General features: G+C 39.4%; 1 protein-coding gene across 7 annotated transcripts in view; it reads right to left on the bottom strand.

The window, feature by feature from the left end:
• The window catches only part of fmnl2a (formin-like 2a), a 76,717-nt gene that overhangs the window by 2,371 nt on the left and 46,695 nt on the right, over window positions 1-27,651 (bottom strand). The window contains exons 7-28 of one of the 7 annotated variants that reach the window (XM_036566016.1): window positions 19,720-19,828; window positions 19,447-19,523; window positions 18,285-18,378; window positions 17,200-17,274; window positions 16,272-16,382; window positions 15,898-16,047; window positions 14,633-14,734; window positions 14,095-14,428; window positions 13,311-13,490; window positions 11,120-11,140; window positions 8,583-8,707; window positions 7,532-7,734; window positions 6,993-7,227; window positions 6,645-6,713; window positions 6,462-6,542; window positions 6,255-6,384; window positions 5,869-6,032; window positions 5,618-5,719; window positions 5,040-5,138; window positions 4,004-4,127; window positions 2,287-2,384; window positions 139-238 (exon numbers count right to left, since the gene is read on the bottom strand). In XM_036566016.1, coding sequence (XP_036421909.1) covers window positions 2,308-2,384; window positions 4,004-4,127; window positions 5,040-5,138; window positions 5,618-5,719; window positions 5,869-6,032; window positions 6,255-6,384; window positions 6,462-6,542; window positions 6,645-6,713; window positions 6,993-7,227; window positions 7,532-7,734; window positions 8,583-8,707; window positions 11,120-11,140; window positions 13,311-13,490; window positions 14,095-14,428; window positions 14,633-14,734; window positions 15,898-16,047; window positions 16,272-16,382; window positions 17,200-17,274; window positions 18,285-18,378; window positions 19,447-19,523; window positions 19,720-19,828 — 2,662 coding nt within the window. In that variant the 3' untranslated portion in view covers window positions 139-238; window positions 2,287-2,307. Of the gene's footprint in view, window positions 1-138; window positions 239-2,286; window positions 2,385-4,003; window positions 4,128-5,039; window positions 5,139-5,617; window positions 5,720-5,868; window positions 6,033-6,254; window positions 6,385-6,461; window positions 6,543-6,644; window positions 6,714-6,992; window positions 7,228-7,531; window positions 7,735-8,582; window positions 8,708-11,119; window positions 11,141-13,310; window positions 13,491-14,094; window positions 14,429-14,632; window positions 14,735-15,897; window positions 16,048-16,271; window positions 16,383-17,199; window positions 17,275-18,284; window positions 18,379-19,446; window positions 19,524-19,719; window positions 19,829-27,651 lie in introns of those variants that run through there. The other 6 variants (XM_036565983.1, XM_036566008.1, XM_036565974.1 and 3 more) reach the window with 6 other exon arrangements.

Here is a 27,651-nt window from a genome sequence, read left to right on the forward strand (position 1 = left end):
AATAGCCCTGATGTTTTTTAGTAATGATGGACAAGGAGAGAAAGGGAGAGAGGGTACCAGTACGATAACAGGTATTAAAATAGAACATATACATATCTGTTAGGTAAAATAGAGGGATAAATAGAAAGAGATGCTTGCCAGGTTTGAGTACCATCCATCACCACTGGGGTGCTACTGGACGAGTTCCTTACCCTCGAGTGCACATTGGGAAATTTAGTAATATTATTCTTCTTTAAGGCTGAGAGGAGAGGAGACAAAAACGAAGGTTAAAATAAAGTAGAGGTGACCGGACAGAGAGGTCAATCCAAAAGGCTGACACCGCAAAGCACACCGAGCCAAGATGCCCAGGGGTCAGAGGTCATAGGGCAAAGTTGCAAGGTCAGGCAGAATCATTGTTAGGTATGAGGAGAAGTAAGAAGTACTAAAGGCTAAACAGAGAGCACAAGCATTCACTGAGCAAACCAAAGCAGAACTGCTTTAACTGTCCCAAACACTCAAGCTGCTTTGCACATTGACCTCCAGCAACACACTGTAAAGCAAACACCCATCTATGCATGAAGATGTCTAAAAAAACAAAACAAAACATGTAAACAGTAAGTGTTGGTGAGCATGTAGAATACAAGGATGCACATCTTGCAGTCTTTAAAGATTAGTGATGGCTAATAAAGTGAGCAAGCATGCAGCCAGATGTGTAGTGTATTTATAATGGGAGCAGAGAATGTGTTGGCGTAGCAACAACTGAGTATAAGACTTTTTTCATGCTTCATGCAGCAGGTCACAAGGCAAGACACTACAGGCAGAATTTTTTGACTAAACTGCATGTGTAACATACAGTTCTAAAACTGTAATCATAAAAATGCGAGACGTATGTTTATCTCAGCATTTATCCACCCGCGTCTAACTGCACTTTCCAAAAGTTAGCAACTTCAATAAAGGCTCAGCTATGCCACACTTGGCAAAACCATGTTGTGCCATGTATTAGTGAAAAGCTTATTTCCTGTAAAATCTAAGTAGAATACCCAAATACGTTTTTGTAATAATGACAACATTGACACAAATGCTGCCTGCTGGTCTGAGATCTCAATAGGTAATGCAGTTAGGACCCATTCATAAAATCATTTTTTTCAAAATCAGCTTTTTCTACACTCAGAACCAAAATTTCTTACAAAACTTCCAATTCAAAACATATTTGTAAAAATATCAGCTAGCAAACATTTGACTGTAACATCTATTGTTTTTCAAAATGTACCCTATTCACCTGTAGTGTTTTGCCTTAACATGACCCAACAAAGCCAGCTCGGACAGAGCAAGTGTTGTGATCCAAACTCAGCCAAGAGCAGAAATGGCACCGGAAATAAACAGCAAAGCGAGTGAATGAATGGAATGATGGAGGAAGCCAACATCATGCAAACAATGCAAAAACAACAGCAATGATATCATACACATATATCACCATGGGCAGATGAACATTCAAGCAAGTCACAATGGCACATTCAAAGCCAATAATGCCTTAAGAAATGCATTTAAACTCGGTCCAAGATCATATTTTAAAAATAAATTATAATTAAATTCTATTATGTGACATATGAGATTTACAGTTCACTTTCCCTCTCATAATTTATTTAGTTCATTTTCAATGGCACTCTTTTTTTTTTTAAAAAATCAATTCCTCAGCTGTGTTCGTACAGCAGGGGGCGTTCTCAGCACAGAGATTTAACACTTAAAGCCTGGATTTAACTTTATCCTCGCAGTGAAATAACCGCAAATGAAGAAATGTGATTCTAAAGGTCAGAGACAACTATGCTGACACTGAAACTGCAATAGGAAACCTTCAGAGATTTCTAAAGCCTCTTCATAACACGACTCTTACTTTCCTGACTCTAGCTTTAGTTCTGTGGCATCATTGGCTCACTGTGACATTACATTTGCTCCGATTGGTGGTGCTGGTTATGTTACGCTGATGGATATGGATTCTCGAAGACACTCCATGCAGAGGAAATGGTGATTGACGACATCATTCTCTTAAACTCTAAACCATCCGTCTTCATGCAGGGATTTTTAGAGGGGGGGGCGGCAGTGGTGATATGGACACACCCACATGACATCACACACACGTATGCTTGGACCATATCCAAAGGAGTGGGTGAGTGTGTGAGTGATGCCCAAGAGAAGGAAAAGAAGCCTTATTCCCACCCCAAAAAAATAAAGGACGTGAGGTGTGAAGGGGTGCACACGGTGAATAAAACAAGAGAAAAAGGAAAGAGAGCGCACGCTCTTTCCAGCAACCTTTATTAGAGAGTCTAAACTTTAATAATGGAGCTCCTCATTGAAGAAGCGCGAGCCCCGTTTGGCCGTGCGCGCGGTAAAGGGCACAGTCTTCAGCACTGCATCCAGACAAAACACCCACACACAGACACACATAGACAAAACACAAACACAGTTAACCAGCCAGCACAGCAGCTAGCACGTTAGCACAGCTACTGCATCTACACAGCACAGCACAGTCAATACAGTCTAATGGGTTATTAGAAGGAGTGGGAAAAAGAACGCATCACGATTCTGACTTGGATTTTGCAAACTCACAAAGTCTGAATTTCATTTTTGTTGTTTTTAGCTTGTACTTATTAGATGGTGAAACAAAGATATATGCTTGCAAAGGCCTATGTTAAAGGGACACTCCGGCCAAAATAAAAAATTCAGCCACTGCTTCACCTGTAGCAAACATGCCTATTTGCCCCCTAGAGTGGTGCCACAATAGTCTCTAGAGTGAGATTTTCTGGTTTAGAGACTAGGAAAACTTCCTGCTCATGATGTAGCTTGAAGGCAGGAAGGATGTCAGAGAAACTACAACTGCTTTGGGGTAGATCCCTGAGGGCAGGCTGTTCTAAATGTTTCTCTTCCCCCACTAGCTGGCTAATGCAGAACAGAAGTGCTAGAAAGCCGAACATCATGTCTATATTTATTGTTCTTTGCTTCAGTAACTACACTAGCAGTTAAGATCTCTTTATTGCAGTGGGAGAGATTCCCAGTGGTTATATTTGCATAATGCAAGCTGGGTATTGTAGTGAGACAACACTGATGGACGAATACACAAAAAGAATGCCTAATTGTGGATTCTGTCAAAATGTTGGGGCTGGGGGATGTAATGCTGTCGTTACAGGATATTACATAAGATAAATGATATAGTGAATGCTAGTTTTAGAGAGGGATGTCCACCGCAGGAATAAAACATAATAAAATCAACATGCATAAAGAATCGCTTTATAAACTAAATCGAATCATGAGGTGCCTAGAGATTCCCACCCCTAGTTAACCCTAGGTTATGTCCTACTGTCGGCTATGGCTGGTCCTAAGGCAAAAGCTAATCCCGCTGTAAGAGAGCAACATAAAAGCTTATTGCAGCCAACATTCCACTTCTATTCATCATATGCTCAAGCTTGTCAGGTCAAGCACGTTTTTGTCATATTACGGATCTGCTGTGTGCTATTGCAACACGGCAACCAAGCATGGCTGGTTGGCGTTGTAACACAATGCTAAGGCTGTGTAACACAAGGCCTCCCTGAGGGGCTCAGTTCAGAAACTGCACTTTCTTAATGCCTACAGGCAGAGGGATGTTTCTCAATAAAGCAGGACAATTACATGTCATTTAAGTAAGTGATCTATTTGATAATAGATATATTGACACATTATATAGATTAGAGTTATCAGTAAGTTATTTTAACAAGGCTCTTAATCTAAAAGCTTTAGCTTAGTCATTGATGGCTAGACATTGGTTAGTGCTTTAAGTTAAACAAGGTCACTATTTCAAAGCAAGACTTCTGCATGCATGCTGGCCTAGAGCTCTTCAGCCAATCCCAGCACAGGCCTTTCCTGTCGGACGACATGAGGAGTGTGTGTTTGCATGTCAGTGTACTGAGGCACAGATGTTTCTTGGATGTTGCTAACAGTGTGAATATGTGTGCTTGAGTGTATGTGTGTGTATAAAGAAGACTGTGTGTGTTACCCGTGATAATGTCCTCGATAGCTCCGTCCTTTCCCTCGTACACATGTCGACTGTCCTTCACCTGCTTCTTCCTCAATTCAGCTATCAACTCCTGCTGCTGCCGTTTATTCTTATGAGAAGGAGACTGAAGATATATGCACACACAAAAAGAGTGCAGGGTCAGAGAGCAATAGTATATCTTAAGCAGAACCCTGCTCTCTGACGTCTGCATGTGTAAAGTAGAAATTATATGTTTCCGCGCAGAACCTGTAGAGATTACAAGTGCTTCTGTTTCAGATTTCAAAAAATCACGTAAGCAAGGTGGTAATTAAATGCAGGGTTGGGTTTGTATACCATCTAGCTACTTTTCTATTACTAGGCCAGAAGCTTGAAGGCACTCATATAGCACATTTATACAAAAGGTGTAACAGTAAACATTTTTTATTTAACTGTCTTGATTCAAGATTTGTTTCAATTTTCAATATTTTATGTGTTACAAACATCTGGATTCTACAGACCTCTAATTATACACTACATAGATTGGTCTGTGTTGGAAAAATATAAATTTTATTTACAAGTAATTCAGAAATCATATTTGACTGAGTGAAATGTGGTATCAGGGAGGGTCTCTAAGCTAGCTCAGCATTTTAAATGCAGTGACAGGTAGGGGTGTTGGGAGTGTGAAGTGAAACATGATATTTGTTAGTATCATTTTTCTCTGCCGCCGATGCATGTTGACAATCAAAAATCAGATGTTTCATGTCAATTTTAATTGCAGAATTGCAGATTTATTTTTAAATATAAAACACTACAAGGTACCTTATTCATGTGAAGAAACAGTGATCTTACAAAAGTTATGAGTTATGAGAGTTATGAACTGTCCAAAAATAGATAGGATTCACCCAGATGCCAGCAAATGACAAATAAGAGATCATCTGAAGAAACTGAAGAGTTTTAAATCAATCCATTATTTCTAACTTTTCCCCCCGATTTTTTCATACAGTATCAATTTCACTACACTCTTAATTTTTACACACATAAGCAGTATATGTTTTACCTTTTGATCTTCCCGCTCCATCATGGCCTCCTGCTCTAGCAGTTTTTCCATCATCATCTGCTCCTGCCTCTTCCTCTGCTCATTTTCCTCCTCTGCTTGCTGAGGGAAAGAACAAAAGAAAGAAAGATAGAAAGAAAGAAGAAAACAAAGAAAAAAAACAAAGAAGGAATGTTAGATGATTTGCAGTGCATGAGAATGATCATTGAGTTCTATTAGTGGTTAGATATACAGTTGCAAAAGTTTAAACACCCCCTGGTCAAATTCCGATTTTCTAAGTGCAAGCAAGTTAAGACATTCTCTACATTTTTCTACAAACTTCTGTGCAAAATTTCTGCGGTTTTGCTGACTTTGACATCTTGGAAAATAACAAAACATAAAATATGAATTGTGCCATAAATTTTGCGTAATTGTGCATTAAAATGTGCTGAAGTGGGTTAACTTACTTTCACTTAGAAAAACGAAACATGTAATATGACCAAACTTTTGCATACGACCGTATTTATAGACAGATATTTAAGTGCATGTGATATATATAGTAGATACATAATTGCAGTGATGTAAGAGATTAGCTGCTTTACCCTGTATGCCTTCACAAAGCGCACAAACACGGGGAAGAACACTGATGGGGGCGTGGTTTTGGAACTCTCCCCAAAAAACTTCACTGCCTCATCAAAGGCATCCTAAAGGAGAACAGCAGTAATATCACTGAAGAGAAAAGCTCAGTTCTGAGTGTTTGGGTGTTTGCACAAGCCACCATTCTTTGGATCATCTTAGACATAGAACCAATAAATGGGAACCCCTGGGGCTTTCACAGACGAATGGTAAGTACCTGTGCAATCTTGGCATCATCCTGTAATTTTTTGAGCTTGCTCTCGTTGTGCTGTATGAAGTCTTTCAGGAGTGTATTGTGGCCATGCATACTGTACTCTCTCTTAGTCAGATCCATCCCTCTCTGGAGCTCCTTCACATCCAGCAACACATTCTCCAGAGAAACTACAACACAGAGAGAACTCATAGTCTCATATACATGGTGTGCTCAGAAAGAGGAAAGAGAAAACTATCATTTTGCAGGATTAGACATGTCCATGCTTTGCATAAGCTCTGCCTTAAAATGATAAACAAACAAATAATGATTAAAAAAACCTCATAATTAAGTGCTTTAAACTTTGAACATCTAAATGGTCTTTTATGTACTGTCAGATCTATTTACTGTACCTGCGGCAGCCTTCTCCACATAATGAAGCTCATTATAGAAGAGTGACACCTGCTGGTACTTTTCCTTTACTACATTTGCAATGTAGTGTAGCAGGGTTATCTTCCGGTCTGTGGATTTAGTGTCTAATAACTGAAAAAGACAAAATGAGGTCAGTGCAATTCTGATATAAGGATTTCATGAGTGCAACTTAAGTAACTCAGTCTTACCAAGTCTAAACTCTGAAGTTTGAAGCCATACACTGCTCCTCTTTTACTGCTGTTCATGTAATTCCCAAGAGCCAAAATAATCTGAGTGAAAAATAGAAAAAAAGTTCAATTCAGTGAAGCATTTATAATGTTTTAAAACAGTGCATGGTCAGACATATAAAAAAAACACCATGGCACACTAACCTCCAGGATTTTCTTGAGTTTCTGTGAAGACTTGATGGACACAGATGCTGCAATGATGGCATGCATTTGCTGTTGTGTCAAAGGGGGAAAAAAAAATCATATCAAACAGAGAATCTTAAAATCATCATTAAAAATAAGTATCATAAAAGAATTACAAGCTACAGCAATAAAATATAAAGAAGCAATAGAAACCTTTTCGTACCATAGAAAACGAGTTGCAAAATTAAAATGCAGAAACAATAAGGAAAAAGTGAAATAAAAAAAAAAAAACAAAACAGAAAAAAGCATAGGGTAAAAATGCAAAAGCAAATCTTTTAAAAAGCAAAGCACTGTCTCTGTACTATGTACCGGTGTGAGCATTTGCACACTCTCGCAGAAGTTGCCCACGAAGGCCATGATGGTCATCTTCTGCATGAGGCGCTCGATCTTGCTGAACTGCATCATGAAGCGGTCCTCGTCTGTGAGGTTCTCTAGTGGCTTCCTCTCTTTCTCATACTGGCGCAACAACTTCACTTCAGGCTCCGTCGGGATAAAGCGCATCAGGCACTCCACAAAATCCACTGGCAATGTCCGCAAGTCAAATCTGAGAGAGGCAAAGCAAGAGACACACAGAGAAAAAAAGCAAATGATATACAGGCCAATTTTTATTGTCACAGTTATTGTGAAATGATGCATTTCTGATTGATTCATACTGATCTGGTACAACTAAGTATTGCCCAACAGAATGTGTTAACAGTACACACATTCATAAAACACTGGGAAAAAAAAGCACAGATAAAAACCACTGGGTACTACTAAATCTAGTACGTTTATACAGATGAAGAATAACTGTAACTCTAGATTATACTCATGAAAAGGAGTCATCTTCAGATTCAGATTCAGCTTACATCTGAATGGCTTTGCAGATCTCCTCTGGAGTCTTGCCTATTTTCCGGAGCGTGATGGCCAGGTTTTTGGCCCTGTTAGCATCCAGTAGGGAGATTTTATTAGGACCTTTCTGGATGATCTTCTGCTTGCTGGATGTGACGTCGATAGCAGGGCCCTGAGCTCTCGTCTTAAACATCTCTTCAAACTCATCTACATTCAGATCCTAAGGAAGTAAGAAAGAAATGGGGCATTCCAGTTTCTTGAGGATGACAGTAGTAAAGATGGACAGATTAGCATAAACATTTCTAAACACTTATTCCAATAGGTGCCATTGCTCATAAAGGTTCTATTTGCCAGCTATGACATAGCTTGCCACATCAAGCTGGTTGAACAAAAGTGAGCATTTTCTGCCCTGGAGAAAAGTGAGTTTCATTTTACTATTTATAGGATTTGAGCTCTGTCACATCATCAGCATTGTGTCACTGTGATATACGCTGAGCTACAAAGTCAGTTTTTATAACATGCTATGTCATTTCACCCAAAAAAGTGTCATGACACAAACCTACGTCACAAAAAAAATTGTCACCTGACATTATATCAAAAGCTGATAAAAGCAGCCTTTATGACAGATAACGGCTTTTGGAATAAGTCTTTATAAATGTGTACCGCTGCTGTTTGAAAACTCCAGTTATCCTTTGCATTGTGTTAAAATTTCACCTACAGAAGTGGTCAAAAATTGCTCAGAAAAAAAATCTTGTTACATGGACTTCCATTGTAAGTTAGGATTTTTTTCCTTCTTCTGTAAAGTTACTGTTTTGGAGAAATGTGGTTTTGTTTCCGACAGTAACGAATGTTATGTAGATTTACGTCAGCTGTCATGACGAGCTTATGTAGATGTCATGTTATCTTATGAACAGTGCCCTACAGTAAAGTGTTACCCTAAATAACAAAATAAGATACTATGCCGCTATACTATGCCGCTGTATGAACTGCAGCTCCAAGCTTAGCTTTATCTACAGTAAGCAATGACTGTGGTGTTATTTTTTTTTGGATAAGGTTCAGGACTCTTACCTCCAGTATCCTCTCATCATCAATCTCGTTGAAGACGGTGCCATTGATCTGGTTTGGCTTCAGTGCCACCCAGTTAAACACAGGCATGCGGAACTTGGTTTTAATTGGCTTCTTAATTTTCACGGCTACGGGACAAAAAGCATGTATTTCAGATATTAGAACAGACGTTGCAGAAATTAAGTCATTATCTCAAGCACAGGACTGAGTACATAAGTGCTGATGTAGGGCTGGTGGGAAACACCTTATCGAGCAGGGTAACTGTGGGTAAACATGGAAGAAGGGTAAAGGCTTCAACATTGAGAGTGAAGCTCCTTGTTAACAATGAGAAAGCAGAAAGCAGGAAAAACATAGTCTAGCTTTTTGTCTAGGGCTGCGTTCAATCATAGTGAAGTGACAGGGAGCGAATGAGAGTGACTCATTTTCCCATCTGTAATGCTGAGTGATGATTCTAGTAGGATTTGACTGAACAGCCTTAGCATGAGAGAGTGAGAGAGAGAATGAGAGAGAGACCTTCTGGTCATAAGAGTCAGTGTGTTCTGCCACACGAGCCAGTGTATGCAGGCTTTTGCTCCCTTGGCTGAGCACATCTGATTCAGCTAATAACTATTCTAAAAGGATACAATAGGATATTCTATGCAATGCTCGAACATATTAATATATTAATGGCTAAGGTTAAATATGAAGTGACTCTACATTATGTAGCTGTGTTGTGTGTTGTGAACTGTAGTACAGTCTGTATGGTGTGAGGTATCTACCACATGCAGTCATTTTAGTTTGGGGCTCTTCAGGAGGAGGGTAGCCACTACGGATGGGAATCACTAGAGGTCCTACTATATGATATATTATCGCAAGCCACAATGTGATTTTTAAAGATTTGTGATATGACATATGGCAATATATTACACGGCAAAAAATTATAACTTGGCAAGTTATATCAACTTAAATCTAGTCAATATATCTACTACTTGTTATTATGACACTGTTTAGGTCATTTTATCTAGAGAAATTCTCATTCAATTGGGAGACAGAACATTATTTCTATCTTACAATAATCTTACATTATTTCTATCTTGCCTCCTAAAAGCAACATTATCTGGCAACAGAATGAGAGAATTTCTACACAGAATAAAATACTTTAGCAAGTTTAAAAAATCTAAAAATAAGTTGAATAACCTTAAAACAGACCTACAACAATCTCATAATGAGGAATGTTAGATATATTGATCAGATTATTTGCCAAGATCAATTTTTCTGCTGTGTACTTTTCACTGCAAGTTATTCCTCAAAAAAAAAAAGTTCTCTATTTTATGTAACAGAGCTTCTTCGTTTTACATGATTTTTTTATCGAAGCAAGGACTCTTTGTTATAGTAATCCCTAAACGGTTAATCAACTTCTGGCCTCCCATATGCTGGACAATATTAGTATTATCACTAAGTCAATGGTTCTCAATCATGGTCTTGGTTAACCACTGCCCAGTGGTTTCTCAGGCTCCTATCAATGTCACTAGCTTTGGTCTTACCAAAATTGAAAAGTATTATTGATAAACAGAGGACCTAGCCTAAATATTACTACTACTACTACTACTACTACTAATACTTTTTGACCCCAAAATATCGTGATAACATGCTGCATTGTTTTTTTCTCCCTCCCCTAGTAGCCAACCCCGCTGGAGCAGGCTGGTGACTCCAGGCTGCTTCCTACAAGTGCTCTGCAGGTTATCAGTTGTGATACTGTGGCCATGCTGTGTGTCAGGGCTGAGAAAGAGGTTCCTGAGTGCATAGCAGGCTGCATTCTTGCTTTTGCGCAAGTCTTCCCATATCTGATAACAATTCACCTGTAGTGGCATGCCACTGTGTTTCAGCATGCATCACACACATATAACACATAGAACAGAGACAGTGGTGCAAGGGTGACTGGGAAATAATATTTTTAGCCCTAACTGGTTACAACAAAATGAGATGGTCCTAGTCTGATGCCCATTTCAATGCTCCACAAGCATCCTCAATCAATATCAGATTCGATTAGACTCTACGATGGTCAATCAAAACATAAAAGTCTAAAATGTCACAGCAACATAAACTGTGAGGAAGCTACAGAACTGGAGTTGGTTCCAGTGTGGCTGGGTCTGCTTCTGGAGCACAGGCTTTCAGAGTGGTGTCATGGACTTTGACTGTAATGTACAAGTGTAGGAATAAAGGCCTCATGCCTCATGGAACATGTGGTTTCATATTTTGGCATGTATGTCCTGTCATTTGCTTAACTATGCAAAGTGAGGTCTAGAGAATGTTCCTGTGTGGATTTGAACAGCCTGGCTAAACTGAAGGAAAAAATCTTGCAACACAGCATCCAATTTCATGCTTGGCTTGAGAACGAACAATCAACGTGAACTGCTTTGGGCCAGAGATTCAGGCTTTACAGGGAAAACTGAACAGAGTTCTGTTGCATGTTTGCCCTTTGGAGCTAAAAATACCATCTCCACAAATTCCACATACAAAGACAAAACAGTGAGAACAAACACACAACACAGCAAACCTACAGAACAGTTTGATGGGTCCCTCTATGTTGGCACAAAAGATAGAAGAGAAACAATCAAAGACAGAGAAAGATCATTAAGAACAGCAAGAAAGTAGCCTTCATTTTCAGAGGCATGATCAGGCTTTTTCCATTACGTAAAAAGAGGTTAGTCTTTCATCTCTGACCTGTAAACATCGTCTTGTTTAGGTGAGAATCAAAGAGTACATAACTTGATTTGACTCTAGGAATGAATGCTTTGTGAGAAAACTTAGTAAACTCTACTCAGAGATAGAATAAAAACAAGTCAAGCAACAAGGCAAATCTGTCCTAACATTTTACATTATCAGTACAAGTGCTCAGATAAACATGGCCATTGTGAAACACAGGAAAGTGGAACAGCAACGGCAGTAACACTTATTACCTTCTGCTTCCAAGTAAGTCCCAACTCGACCACTGAAAAACACCACTTTACAGTATTTCAGCCAGTTTAAGTTTATATTACATTAACATTATGGGCACTATGGTGTGAACAAGCAGCTCACCTTAGCAGATATAGACAGGGATAACACTCATGGTGTGAATTAACACAGTCAGATCTGAACAGCCACTGACCAGTTCTGGGTCAGATCTAAGCTTAGTCTTGAGCTAATCACAGAGTGGTGGGTCTGTCTTGGAAAAAAACTTTCAATATTAGGCTAGAAGTACTAAAAAGCTTATTCACATGCTGACAGCCAGAGAATTCTCACTGAATCATGACTCTTATTCTATCCTTGTTTAGTCTAGGTAGGAAATACAGGTTTTCCAGTATTCTCATTAAAGCAGGAAAGATGGCAGTAGCAGTTTGACTGTGGCTCCATCAGACTGAGAGTGAGTCAGTCAGGCCTGACCAGACTGGCTGGGAAGCTAAACAGTGTTAAGGCTCAGTGAGTAAACAGCCTTAGCCTTACTGATCATTATCACCGTGTCACTGAGAGGAGACACACACCCACTCTACACTGCAGTCAGACCACAGTGCCCTTACAGTGACACAGTGTACACAATGGAAATAACCGAATAGGACTCAGATATCCGACAAAGGTATTTTAAATTGGTTACTAGAGCAAGAAAATGCGAACGTTTAAACATTTAATCATCGCATGCAGCCAGCATAAGACGTCATCCACAGTCAATCATTTGGTTGACTGAATGGTTTATTCTGCTTCAGGCCGATGATAAATGATACACTGTACAAATCTTGTAATTTTTTTTTTGTAAACAGAGTTTTCCTCTATATAACTTTCACTTAGATATTGCTGGTTTGCTAAACATCAGACCCGAAGTCCCTGAAACTTGACACCGTGGTCTGAGGATGTCCTTAAACGTACTGTAATATCAGCAGGTTTTTGTACAGGCTTGATATCTACCTGCAGCAACAAGTCCATTTAAGCAGCAAAGCTTAATGGCTGCATTTCTACAACAATCTCATTTGGGCCCAATAAATGCAGCATATCACATCACTCAATATGTTTAAAAGTTCAGTTATGTTCACACGTGGGAATACTAGTGTCTTGCTATGGTTTTGCATGAATAAAATCAATAAATTGACAATGACTTTAAACCGGCATTGGGACTGTTACCACAGTAACTTGGTTAACCATCACCAGGCACAAGCTTGGTGAGATGCAATATCAGCTACTTGTGTCTGGAAAATGTATTTGAAAATGATTATTAACCATTTTAATTCCAAACAACATTATTATTTAACTACCTAATTAAGTAAACAGATACTATGGATCAGTTTGGATATCTGTATACTTGAACAACCATGTGATAACTAGGCTTGGCTCCAACTTTTCCAAAAAGAGAGCCAAACACAGAAGGGATCCATTTGACACTCTCATGCGCTGAAAAACAAAAACTATTTTTTTTTTCTCAGTAATTCCTTTTTGTTAGTTTCAAAGCTTTCATTTAGTTTTCAGGTTTTTAAAAATGGGCTTTTTCATTTTTATTACAGTTAACAAGCATATTTTTAATGTTAGGTTTCATTTTAGTATTAGTTTTAGTTAACTGTAACAACCCTGGTGATAACAGGGGACAAGAGCACCATACAATGGAAAGAATTATCATAATCACATATTTACTGAGCACTTCGACACTATCTATTCCATTTCAACTGCAGCACAAGTGTAACCTGTTTACTCTGAAGTGAAGTGCTCCTGTATGAAGAGTCTTACCTGCGAGTCCTGAGTTGAAGATGACTGTAGGAGACCCACAGCCTGGCAGTGGAGGTGCCATGGGGGGAGGAGGTGGGGGCAGGGGCACAGACACTTCTGTAGCAGGACCAGGGAGAGGAGGAGGAGGGGGAGGAGGAGGAGGAGGAGGAGGCTCGGGGACAGCTGATGGACCGTTTGGTACTGGAAGAGTGAACAACAGTGAGAGGAGAGAGTGTCACAGGAATCACAGGAAAGACAAAAAGACAAGAAATAGAGAAAATTAACATGTAACCACTTTGTGAAAGTAGAATGATCCAGAACAGAGAGCACTGTCAAAAGGAGCGAGAGAGAGGGGAAAAAAAGAGAAAAGCAAGTAAAGGAGAAGGGAAAAAAGAAATGGTAAAAGCAACAAAAGAAGAATAAAAAGAAAGACATTTGCTATGATAGCCTGCCAAAGGGTATTTCTCCCACAGAGACTCAATCAGTAAACAGCAAATATAAAGTCATTTGCATTGTCTGCTCCATTTGCTCTGCCTCTACTGCTCACTTGGGAAATGACACAAAAGAGAAGTGCTGGAGGTAAAGGCAGTGATGCTGTTATCGTCCTCATATAAAAGCCTATAAAACACTGCAAAGACCCAAACACAACCTGAGTTTTTCAAAGAGAATACAAAGAACTTCAAACGCAGGTTACTTCTAAACAGTAAAGCTACAGTCTAAATATGAATGGGCTAATTTAGGATTGGTGCACTTGTTTACTAAATAATAACCTGACAAACTACAAAAGTGTGGCCAAATAACTCACTAGATGCAGGCATGGGTGGAGGTGGAGGTGGAGGTGGGGGTGGTGGCATGGTCATGCCAGGTCTTTCCCCAATACTAGGCCCTTCAAGACCAATCGTGGCACCGATATGCATTCCTCCAGTGCCGTCCATCCCTGCCAGCACACCGTTAGTGGACGGAGCAGAGGCCAGGATAGCAATATCCCCATCTCCTTTCTTCTGGATCTTGATAGTTCCTTGCTTCTCCAGTTCATGAATCTTCTTCTCGAGATTGCACTGCCTCTGAATGGCCTCATCCTTCTCCTTCACTATCCTTCTCAGTGTGTGTACCTGCGTGTTGGCATCCTTGTATACTTCCTGTAGATTACAAAAGGACATATTTTCAATTTAGCCAATTTAGCATTTACACAGAATGTCCTTTTTCGATATATTGTACTACTGTGGCATAATCTGGGCATAAGAAATACTTTCTGACGTACAGTAAAATGTTCAAGCTTTTTCTTCTGAAGCACTTGGAGCACGGTCAAAATGTCGCTTAAAACAAGCCTGTCGAAGTCTTACCCGTATAGAATCAAGATCCTTGTTCTTCTGCATTAGCTGTTTCTCCAGTTCTACAATCTTTGCCATGGCCTCGTTTTCAGTGTCCTGCAACTTCTCTGTCATCTGCATGGAGAGTTTAGAGGCATGCTCACAAATACAAAATATTGGACTGACAATGACTGAACTTGCAGTACATACGAGAAAAGCATGTAATATTAAACTGGAGTAGAATGTCACAATTTTTAGCTTATAACTGAGTTTTTCCTGTGCAAATACAGAAGTTTAATTTAAAGATAAACAGTGTCTGCAAAATTCATTGTATTAACGTGGTAATTTGTGCATTGAAAGCAATGACACACAGCATGTGGTGCATATTATTAAGAAATCAAGGAATAACTAACCTCATCAGTTCACACCCAGAGCAGTTAGAGCAGTCTTTATGACAGTCTGTACCAGATGTACACAGTCTCTATTTTCTGGTCTGAGATTTTATAATCACCAGTAGTTAAACTGTTAAATCTGATGTAGCAGATTAGCCAACTAGTGTCATACTTGACTCTTCCATAAGTTGGATCAGGCGTATTGAGGCAAAGACAACATAATACTTTGCAGAGTAGGGTGCCCAGGACTGCAGTTAGGAATTACTCAACAACTGGACTCAAGGTTCTGAGTTGAATACTGAAAAACTGGACTCAAGATCCAGAGTTGAATCCTGGAAAACTAGACTCAAGGTGCAAAGTTGGATCCTGGAAAACTTGACTCAAGGTTTGAAGCTGAATACTGGAAAACTGGATATGAAGTCCAGAGCTAAATCCTGGAAAATTGGAATCAAGGTCTAGAGTTAAATTCTGGAAGAGTTGAGAGTTGGATCATGGAAAACTACTCCAGGTAAGGACATGAATCCTGGAAACTGAACTTAATGTTCACAGTTGCATCCTGGAAAACTGGACTCAGGTTGAATCATGGAAAATTGATTTCAAGGTCCAGAGCTGAATACCTCTGCCCTATGGCACTGCATCAACCTCAATAAAACTGCACTCCACTTTGACTCAGCTGATTATGTTTAGATATCTGTACAGTGAAATCCAAACACTCTAACCATTATCTACAGTTTCCATAGGAAACCACAAGACTGGAAAATCCTGCTGACCTTCATCGTAGCAAACAAAAGTACACATTCCTAGATGAGCAGGTGAGGAAATGATGTTTAATCAAGGTTCTGAGCTTGAGTATTATTAGGGTTTGGCTGTAGGGAAGCATGACTGTTCTCTAAACACTCTACTCACATGAGACAGGTTCTCCTCCAGCTCTTCCACTCGCTCCAGCGCTGCGTTCTTTGTCTCAGCATCTTCCAACAGAGCTCCCACATCAAACACGTTATCCAGGTATGCCTGGATCTGAACTTGCAACTTATCACTCTCAGTGTGCTTCAGCTTCTACTCAGGTGCAGAGAGAGAAAGAGAAATAGATGGGATGATTGTGTCTACAAAAATAGTACAAGAGGAGGAAGCACTAGCCTCTATTGCACACTTTGAAATGTGTATTAATTTTAAACACAAATAACACAAAATAACACAAATAACAAGATTTATTCTTTTCTATAAAGTTGGAAGAGCTGCATAAATGTCAGCTTTACAGCACTTTAGGAATGTATACTCACATCCAGGTACTCGTCCAGACACAGTTTAGTGAAGTCATACTGTAGGTGCACTCTGAAGTTCATATCTTCTACTGAGTGGACCACAATGTTGATGAACTGCATACACGCCACCTGAAAGGTAACGGATCCTCTTTAGCTTTGAGGATTTGAATGCTGGATTTTCCTTGCTTACTGGGAATCTACATATGGTTTAAAATGAGTACAGAGAATGAATTTCTGGATTGTAGTGGTAAAGCATGACCATGTTTTTTAGGAAACACTGAAGAAGTCAATTTGAATTTCAATGGTTTGAAACATAGACAAGACAAGTTGACAAGACAAGTTAGTTGTAAATGGTTACCAAACCCTGAGCTGGGTTTGATTCAATGCCAACCACCGACTAGCATGTTATAAAAGCATGTAAGGCACACTCAAGCAGCGACCGTTGGAATCCCTGTTGGATGGACCAGTAAGGTCAATGTAATACCGGTTTGTTTTCACAGGCCGAGCCTTAAAGATGTTCAGCATCTACATGGCAGCAAGGTGACAATTTTAACACACAAGAACTAAACACACACAGGCCCACTCCACCTAAACCTCTCATTGTGATGGATGAGCTAAAGTGTTGAGTATGGTCTAAGAGGTTTTACATAGTGCCACATTCAGTAACAATGGTAACTTCAGGCAGTATATACTTGTGAAGTTAAGGTTAAGAAACTAGTACAAACAGGGATTTCTGTGCTATTGCTGCATTTTCTACAAATGAGCTGACTTACAGAGGGCACACAAATCAAAAAACAGAAAATGTGCTGTCACTTCTGTACTGTCAGTCAAAATACAAAATTCAGGTCAATCCGAAAGGTACTAATGCAATGCTGATAGAGGATTAAATTGCTGAGGCCGCTTAATAGTGCAACCATTACTAGCTGAGGAGGAGCTGGATAAGTACCATGAAGTCAATGTTATTGTCCTCGTTCTTGAAGTACTCCATCAGCCTCTCAAACCTCTGATTTTCTGAACAAACCTGCAAAGTGAGGCAAGAAAGTATTTCACTAAAACATTTTGTATGACTGAGTTTTACTGTGCACAAAAAGGTTATGTATTATCTGGTGATCTTGAAAGACTGTGAAGAATAAAGAACTAAAGAAAAACAGAAAGAAGAAAACAGAATTAAAGTGCATGAAAAGAGAAAACAGAATGAAAAAGATATCTTTAGTATCCTTGATGCTGGTAGCAAAATTACAGATCATCTCAAATGAAGAGAAAATAAATATAAATGGATTATATTGTGCTATGTTTTATTATTTCAGTAAACATTACCTTAAAATCACCCAGAACCCAACTTGCCAGACCTACAAATGCAACTACCAATAAAAAGCCAAAATACACACACAAGCTCAGACAAATCTGCACTCGCAGCTCCAAATCCGAACTGTTCTCTAACAGATGTGATTTGCTTGCCAAATCACCAACAGACAAGTTCCGCAAGTTAGTGTTCTTTATTAGTGCAGTGGTCTGACACTGATTTGACTCTGCTGTCCTGTGCCACTTCAACAACTGCTGTTTTAAAGCATTAATACAGATAAGAGTTTCTTATCTGGTTTCAAAATGTACCATTTTACTACCTAGCCCATGCAAATTAAGCTGCAAAAACAGTTTGCTTTTAATTCAGTGTTTTTTGTGATGTCATGAAAATCAAATGCATTTACTTATATCTGTTTATACAGACCACAGCAGTTTAGCTTCGTTCCTTCACCTTGAAGTTATAAGGAGTGTTTCAGCCTTGACTGCTTCTGAATTAGTCGGCTAATCTGATCAGAGCTCATTTACATATATCAGTCTTAAAGGCAGAGCAACAAAAACAGCCTGTTAACACTAAGGGAGAAAGGGAGTTTGGAAAATGAACAGCCAAGAAAAATTGATGATATGGCCCATTTAAATGTCTGTTGCCTAACTTCATTATAACATACTATTACAGGGGATGACTGAGGAATTCTAGATGAAGACTTGTGTGAGAATACTGCAGATCCATACCTCTTTAAAGTTATCAAAAGCAGAGAGGATGATTTCATGCCCCCCTCTCACCAAACACACAGCAGCCAGCAGCTCCAGCACCAGAGCTTTAGTCCTGTAGCAAACACACACACACGCACACACAGCACATCAGTGCTTTGTTTCATTATTTCAGCAGTTCTGCAGTAAGGAATTAGGTGAAAGACAAAGTGTGCCCCAGAGTTTAAATGACTAACAGGCTCTGTGATTGGTGTAATGACTATTTCGAGATCAAACTGAACTGACACGCTACAAAGTGTTACGAAACTCTATGAAAAGTCAGGTCACACACAGTGAGCATGACTGAGTTTTAACAGTATTACCTCAAAAATGACACTTATGTTTCATATTAATAGAAGCACAGTGCAGTCTGAGTGCACTGAAAGAAAGTAAGTTACAACTCTTACAGAACAGACAGGAGCTACAGTAAAGCAGTGACACACACACACACACACACACACACACACACACACACACACACACACACACACACACACAGATTAAGAGGTCCTCCTGCTGCAGCTGCCAGTATTTATGACCCTGCCAAAGAACTCACAACCTGCCTGAATGAGAAAGAGAGAGAGACAGAGAGTGATGCATGCTGGGAAAACTCCATTCTGGAGAGTCATTACAAAGCAGGTGCTCGTGCTCTCTCTCTCTCTCTCTCTCTCTACCCTATCTCTCTCCCTCCAATTCATTCTCCTTTTTTACTTACTTTCTCCATCCCCTTTTCCCTCCCCTCTCTCCATCTTTTTTCCTCTCCCTCTCTCTCTCTCTCTCTCTCTCTCTCTGTGTACCCGTTTCATTCACTCTCCCTTTCTTTCCACCTTCCCCTCCTCTCTTTTTACCTTTTTGCCTCCTTTTCTCTGTCTTTAGCTCAGGCTTCCAATCTCTGTCTCCCTCTTTCCATCCCACCTCTCTCTACCTTTTTCCTCTCTCTCCATCTCTTTGTCATTTGCTTTTCTTTTCTTCTCTCTCCCTTCTCTCTGTCTCTCCCTGACATGTGTCTCAGTCTCTCTCTCCCCAAACTCTCTTAGTCTCTCTGCTAGTTTCCGTCTCTCAGTCTCTCTCTTTATCTGTCTCTCTCTCACATCTCTTTCAGTCTCTCTTCTACACACACACACACACCATCACAAAGTCTTACCTGGGATTCTTGTTGTTCAGACTTAGTGCAATTTCATTCACAGCATGTGGGTGGGACATGACCATGTTGAAGCCATACTAAAAGGAAAGAAAGAAAGGTTGGAAGGGAGTGGGTGAGACAAGATGGAGGGGACGCATTCAATGAGAACAGAAAGACGCTTAGAATTTAATAATATCCAAAAATGAGAATTGTATCACAACATATGACACAGAAAACAAACAGCATCAGACAGAACACACTGTGTGCATTTCTGTGTGTGTCAGTGTTATTCACCTGGTAGTTCATGATGGCTCGTAGGCACATAATGCAGACGTGAACGTCGTCTTTCTTACACACTAATCTCGAATTCTTCAACGTTCTTCTGCTCGGCAATGTGTTACATCTGGGAAGAGTGAGGAGAGAAAAGAAAAAAAAGCTTTCATAAAACACGCTGCAAGCATAAATAGCTTTCCCACTGACAAGCAGGTGCAATTTGTAAAAACACCTTTCAAGCTCCCAAACGTTAGAATAACAATACAGAACTGGGTTCAGAGCAAACCAAAGCAATATTGAACTCTAACACTAGCAGAGTGAATTACATTGTGCTGACAGCAAAGAAAGTGATGGAATCTTAAGCTAGACTAGATTTCTGACACTTCCAACCCACTGCACATAACTTTAGTTACATTCAGGACAATTAAACACAGTAGCCTACAATACAGTGCTGCCTCTGCCATGGACAGAGGAGGTACAGGGTGCATTGTCTTAGCGCTAACGGCTCTACACACATATCACTCGCACAGTGCACAATAGCAGGATCATTGACATGCATGGCGGTGGTCTGCGGGCCTTTGTAAGGACAGATTAAGCTGAAGGCTTAATGTGTGAAAGAGGGGAGACTAGAAACACACACAAAAGCAGAAAAAAAACCACATAATCAACAACACACTAAAACACAGACAAGACTTTTACAGCTACATCACTTCAGCCTGGAAAGTACATCTCACAAACATGCACAAATAGGTGTTTCAGCCAGTCATATAATTGATAATATCAAATACGGTGATGATTTTTTTTAAAGTACCGATAATATGCAAATGATCATTCTCTCATTCTCTTTCACTTCCTTCACAAGATTTTCTTTGTTTCACCTTTATGTAACCATTCCCTTTGAACAGTCATTCTAACCTACGGTTAGTTCAAAAATGTACACAATAGAACAGAGTGCACTTAATTATAGGCTATAGAAACAAAACATCACCAACTAATTAAGTACACATACCTATTTCAAACAGCATTTGGAAAAAAATATAAATGTAGATTTTCAGTATGGCAAAGAATGCAAATGAAACAAAGAAACTTTGGTGCATTAGATCTACTCTCCAGTAGAAAGTAAAATGGACAAGCCTGTCTAGAAGAAGAGTGCCATCGCACCATTTTGACAATATTTTGGTTTCCAAATAAACAAACACAGAGAACCGCTGGATGCTCATAGTGCTTGATGTCATTTGTGCAAGATGCAGTTATCAAAAATTATTAAAGCTACACTACGCACGTTTTTGGGGATTTGGAGACCTCTTTGGTCGAAATTTGTAATTGCATGCAACATGCAGAATTTTGTTTTGGGTTGTGCTTCAGACTCTTTCCTGAGCAGATGAATCTGATGATAGTGATCAAAAGAGCATTAAAAAAATCTCATCAGTATAATGCCAATTTTGCATTTGAGACCTAAACATAGAGCTGGACCTTCTTTTTGAGTCTGACGTTAACACAAAGGCATATGATGTGGTCTGAAATACTTAATCTTACATAGTGCAGCTTTGTGTAATATCAGAAGCCCAGTTGGTAATTAGATGGCAATTCTATTACCATCAGGGAAAAGCTATAGGGTAAGGCTCTGTAACAATAATATGCAGTGCTTTGTAACTGAATTCGGATCATTGCAATATCATTTTTTGCGATAATTCTGCAGATGATAATCTGTTTAAATTTACATTATCATCTGAGCGTACGGTCATATATGTTGCATGTTGTGCAAGCTTCACTAAAAAAGAGCACTCAAGGTTAAATAAAAACACACTGAGTTCACACTGAGTCATGGCAGCATTGGTGCCTGAGGGTATGGAAATGCCTCAGACACTCAGACCTGCTTCCTATACGCCATTCTCAAAGCCAATATGACACACAGGCACACGCATAGCAGAGTAGAAACTGTGAACGTGAGAGAAATCCTGAAATTATGACCTAAACTGAACCTCAGACACACACAAACACGCAAGACTATGCTCATATTTTAATTTTCAAGTTACAACAACTATCTTCAGTGTGAATGTGTACAGGCATGGAGTCTGTAACATCGTTCCCTACGCCTCTCTGTATTAATGACAGAACTGGAGCAGAGCCTGGAAGTCTGAGCCTAGAGGAACTACACTTTTTCTTTCTCCTCTTTACTACAAATATTCACAACGTTCCAAGCATGTAGAAGTGCTGTCAGCCTCATGAGGACTGTGAGCATGGAGCTGTGTGTTTAAGTGAGAGTGTCTATACACACCGCCTTTTTAATCATATACACTCACCAAGCACGTTATTAGGAACACCATACTAATACTGGGAAGGGCCTCTCTTTGCTCTCAAAACAGCCTCAGTTCTTCATGGCACGCGTTCTACAAGATGATGGAAACATCCCTTTGAGATTCAAGCTCATGTTGACTTGTGCCTGCCTCCGGCTCAGCTGGAACTACAGCCAACCTTGCTGCTATAGACTGCAATTCCCAGAACCCCTCGCTCCCTTACGTGACTCAGGATTCTACCATTTGCACCTATTCCGGTTCTGCCTCTCCTGACTTCTGATCACTTGCACCTGTTCCTTGTAATTTTGTTTGTTAGCTCAGCATATAAGCGGGCTTTAGCACAGCATCTTTGCAAAGTATCATCACCGTTTGTTATGCATGCCAAGCCTTTTCTCCTGTTTGTTATTGCCTTTTCGTGGTTGATCTGCGCTTCGTTTTTGACTTTAATTCTTTGCCTTGCCTTTTTGCCTTGTTATGACTCGCTGGTTTTTGGACTTTGTCTTCTGGATTTTGACACTGATTTTGGATCACCCCTTTGTAAATAAAACCTACCAAACTACCCTCAACTACCCTGTCTGGCTTCATCTGCAAACCTTACAACATGATTGCATCATGCAATTCCTGTAGATTTTTCAGGTGCACTTTCATGCTGTGAATCTTCTGCTCTACCACATCCCAAAGTTGTTTTTTTGGATTCAGATCCACTGAAGAACAGTGAACTCACCGCCACATTCATGGAACCAGTTTGAAATGGCTTTTGCTTTGTGACATGTTGGAAGTAGCCATTGGAAGATGGGTAAAATGTGGCCATGAAAGGACGCACGTGGTCAGCAATAATACTCAAAAGAGGCTGTGGCATTCAAGTGATGACTGAATGGTATTAACAGACCCAAAGTGTGCCAACATTCCTCACACCATTACACCACCTCCACCAGCCTGACACAAGGCAGGTTGGGTCAATGGATTCATGCTGCTGGCGTTAAACTCTGACTCTACCATCTGTGGGCCTCAGCAGAAACTGAGATTCAGACAAGACTAATCAGACAAGGCTATGTTTCTCCAGTCTTCAACTGTCCAGTTTTGGTGAGCCCGTGCCCAATGCAGCCTCAGCTTTCTGTTCTTGGCTGACAGAAGTGGAACCCGATGTGGACTTCTGCTGTTGTAGCCCATCTGTCTCTAGGTTTGACATGTTGCACATTCCAAGATGCTTTTCCGCTCACCACAACTGCACCGAGTGGTTATCTGAGTTATTTTCTGTCAGCTTGAACCAGTCCGGCAATTCTCTGTTGAGCTTTCTCATTAACAAGACTCTCTCATCCGCAGAACTGATGATTTAAATCGAGCCACTTGCACATATACTCCCTGACTGGATACATGTGGTCATGCAACTTCAATGAGTATAGTCAGATCGGAATTTATGCTTTTTTACCATGGTGAATGCATGTAGTGCTTTCACCATTCTGTGTTTGCAGCATGGCAGCTGCTGTGGCTAATTTGTTTAGCCAGTAAACACTGCAGAAGCACTAATGCATCAGGCCTTTTTTCACCTCTGTCCCTAATCACAAACAGTCGAGATCTGATTAGAGCTGATCTTTGAAATTTCTGCATGTTAGTTCATTTGTTGTTATTGATGATGCACGTGGATCATTAACACGACATTACTGATTAGGAGGTACACATGCGGGTAATTTCAGGGCACAGATGTGTTCAAACTAAAAAGAGAAAAAGAGATGTGTCAATTACTTGAATGTGAACAAGGAAGAAAGATCAGATTTGAGAAACAAAAATCTGAATTCAGCAATAGACCTTGTTTTGCTTGGTTTTGGTAAACCAAATGGAATCATACACAAAAATACAGTAAAATAAATGTTAACCAGCCAAAGTCCAGATTTCTGTGAAGAAACATGCTATTTATATAGTTTTCAGCTATGCTTTCGAAACAATCTCAAGCACCCTGCACATGACTTGTTTTTTTTTGTAATCTATCAAGCTGCTATAACTAAAAATCAACACTGCTATATTAAACCGATATACACCAATACATACTGCCTAATAATAACATCCGTAGATTACTATGTGCAAGCTTTTATCTGAGTGAGTGACTGTGTACACCTACAATTTAATGACACACTTCCGCAGAGAACAGTGAGCGTGTGTGTAATTGTGAGCAATTCATTAATCATTTAAACCTGTGACAAGTACACTCTTGTGATTACAGTAAGACTTATTCACTGTGTGAGTACAAGCCTGCAATGTGGACTTGCTTTAACAGGATACTCAGCAACACTCAATACCAAGGTGTGCCGAGTTAGGCAAGCTTTTCTATGATCAAACTGATCTAGAACAACACTGAAGCTGAATTATCTTATACAGAGAGCTGTAGATGCTATAAAGCAAAAATTGCACAGACTACATTCTATCACTAAAAGCTGCACACATACCCTTGTCCTTTTGAGCACTTTGGGCATTTCAGAAGCCTCCCCTTTGTCCTATGGTTGCATGATTATGAACAACAGACATATAATTCTTACCTTGATAAAAAATGACAACAGATCATCGAGTAAGGTTTAAGTTAGAGATGCTAACAAAAAATCAATAAATAGTTTATCAATAACAAATAATAAACAGTCAACTGATGATCGTCCATAACTATTATAACAATTAAAAGTTAATGTTAGTGCCATAATGATGCAGCCCTTTCTCTTCTGACCAGCTTATATGGTTGTTAGTAAGGTTAAATTTTCACTTAAAACCAGCAATTTTATGATTTGGGTGGCTAAAAAGATGAAAAAAGTTTTGTGACTGCACCAAAGTGGCTCTTGTTTGTCTAAATGTAACCAATTTAGCCTTCTAAACAAACGTTCACATCATAGTACAACCTCAATTCCAAAAAAGTTGGGACAGTATGTGAACTTCTAATAAAAACAGAAAGCAGTGATTAGTAAATTCTGTTTGACCTGTATAAAATTGAAAACCTTATGAACATCATCACTTTTTGTAAACATACTCTCATTCTAAATTTACCTTATGAACATAATTGCTTTTTGTAAATATACTCTCATTCTAAATTTGATGCCTGCAGTATGTTCCAAAAGAGTTGGGACAAAAGCATACTTACCACTGTGTTACATCATCTTTCCTTTTAACAACAGTTATCATTTGATGACTGAAGACACAAGCTTATGTTATGTAAGTCTTCAGCTGTGCAATCATACATGGCCTTTGTAGTTGTATTTTGAGCTTAATAAAACAATTTTTTAATGTAAGACAGCATCCGCACTCTTATATGACATAGCCATGCTGTTGTAACACAGGCAGAAAGTGGCTTGGCATTGTCATATTGAAATAAGCATGGATGTCCCTGAAAAAAGAGAGTGTCTAAAGGGAAGCATATATGTTGCTCAAAAATGTGGTTAGCATTAATGGTGCTTTCACAGATGTTCAGGTTACCCACTAATTACCCCCATGCCATGACAAACTCTGGCTTCTGAACTTTATGCTGGTAACAATCTGGATGGTCCTTTTCTTCTTTGGCCCAGAGAACATGACATCCATTATTTCCATAAACAATCTGAAAAGGTTGACTCGTCAGACCACAGTACACGTTTCCACGTGCATCAGTGCATTTCAAATGAGTTTGAGCCCAGAGAAGTCAGCAGTGTTTCTGAATGTTGATGACTTAAGGCTTCTGCTGCACATAGTACAGCCTTAACTTACAATTACGTATGCGGCGACGGACGTGTTTGTCAAAGTGTTCCCAAGCCCATGTGATGAACTCCCTCACAGAATCATGCTGCTTATTAACCCCGTGCCATCTGAGGGTCTGAAGGTCATGGACATTTATTTGTTGTCCTTTTGTCAGCCTTACCCTTTACACACGTGTTTTCTCTGGATTCCATGATTTTATCACCATTTCATTATGCATTTCATTTAATGCATTTATACTGACATTGTTTAAATACAAGTCAAAGTAGATTTATACATCACTGCTTTATGATTTTATTTGCATTTATTTGCATATTTACATACTGTCTTAACTTTTTGGAATTGGGTTTGTAGATATTTTAGTCGAATGCATTTTGAAAGTGAGTAAACACACATACGAGTCCAAATTATAGAGGCTATGCCCACTCGTAGACCTAGCAAGCAAAAAGCTTTATTATAAAGGAGAGCAGCAGAGTGGAAGACAAGCACTCAGCATAGACACTGCTACGCCTACAAATATTCATAGCAACTGTTGCTGGGTTAGACAAACTTAGACAAACAACCCTGGCAAAAATGCCACTTAGCCTAATGAGAAACTTTAGCCCATAACATTTAGAGTGCCTTATTAATTCCAAATGACACCTATTGATATTAGGGATTCATGATGATATCTGAATCATACTGTTATCAGCAGATATTTGCTTGAAAATCAGCATATTGGACAGATATTTAAATTTGACCAATATTTGACAAGGTATTTGTCAAATGTAACACTGGGCTACTGTGATAAAATATCTGCATTTTATTCATGCCCTCTAAATAAATCTCTTTTTCTCTGTAATGCTAATTCAGGTAGTTTTAGTCTTAATTACTACTTTTTTTTATAAAAATGCTTATGTATCTGAAACGGCAGATATGTACATGAAAAATATCGGCTACTGGCATCAGCTCCCAATTTCCAATACTGGTGCATTTCTACTTGACATGTATAAAAGGTCACACTATCCTATGTAGTTCTGTTCTATGTACAACTAGTCCAGTTCTGTAGCCTAGTATGTTAAACTGGTAACTTATAGTTAGCCCCACTTCTTTCTACCTCTAAATCTTTGTTTACTGTCAAATTTCCTTGTGTTTGTGTAATGTTTGTTTAAAACCTTCAATAAAAAGTAAGAATCCAAAAAAAGATATGTAGTGAATCTACATAGCTTCTAAAACACTGTGACAGTCCACTGTAAATAACTGAGCTGTAAATACTGAGTTGCATACTGGCATTTCTCATTAGGATGAAAAGGATTTTTGCAAACATGCTGTGAAGCCCATCCAGGTGAGCAACAGCAGCTATGAAAGAGCACATGTGTGGACAGAGTATGGATAGGTCAATTACATGAGCTCTACATACGGAATATCACACATAGCACAAGCACTACACAGAACAACAAAGAAACTCTGTCTTAACTATAGGAAATTCCATTAGCACAGCATATCTGCAGCACATCACACTATCTGAGGAAGAGAGGAGAAGAGAAGAGAAGAGAAGAGAAGAGAAGAGAAGAGAAGAGAAGACAAGAGAAGACAAGACAAGACAAGACAAGACAAGACAAGACAAGACAAACTAGAGGAATGGTGTTGAAAAGCTGTAGATAGAGCTCTGAGAAAGAGAACCTGCCTCATACTGAAGATGGGAGCACACAGCAGGAGACTATAGAGAGAGTAGAGGTGACAGAACATCATCATCAACACTGTTCCCACCTCAACAACAGCACAGAGAAGACCACAACTAACTAATGCCTCCTGTATAGAAGAGCTAGAGGAAAAGAACTCCATCTTTTAATTAAAAAGTGAAGATTATAATTAACATTGACATTATGAAACCTGAATACTGCGGTTCCAACAGCTCAACTTTTCTCCCACACATAACATCAGAAATGAAAACAATACAGCTCATATGTGA

Source organism: Colossoma macropomum, unplaced genomic scaffold (genome assembly GCF_904425465.1).
Source record: "Colossoma macropomum unplaced genomic scaffold, Colossoma_macropomum, whole genome shotgun sequence".
NCBI classification, from domain to species: Eukaryota; Metazoa; Chordata; class Actinopteri; order Characiformes; family Serrasalmidae; genus Colossoma; species Colossoma macropomum.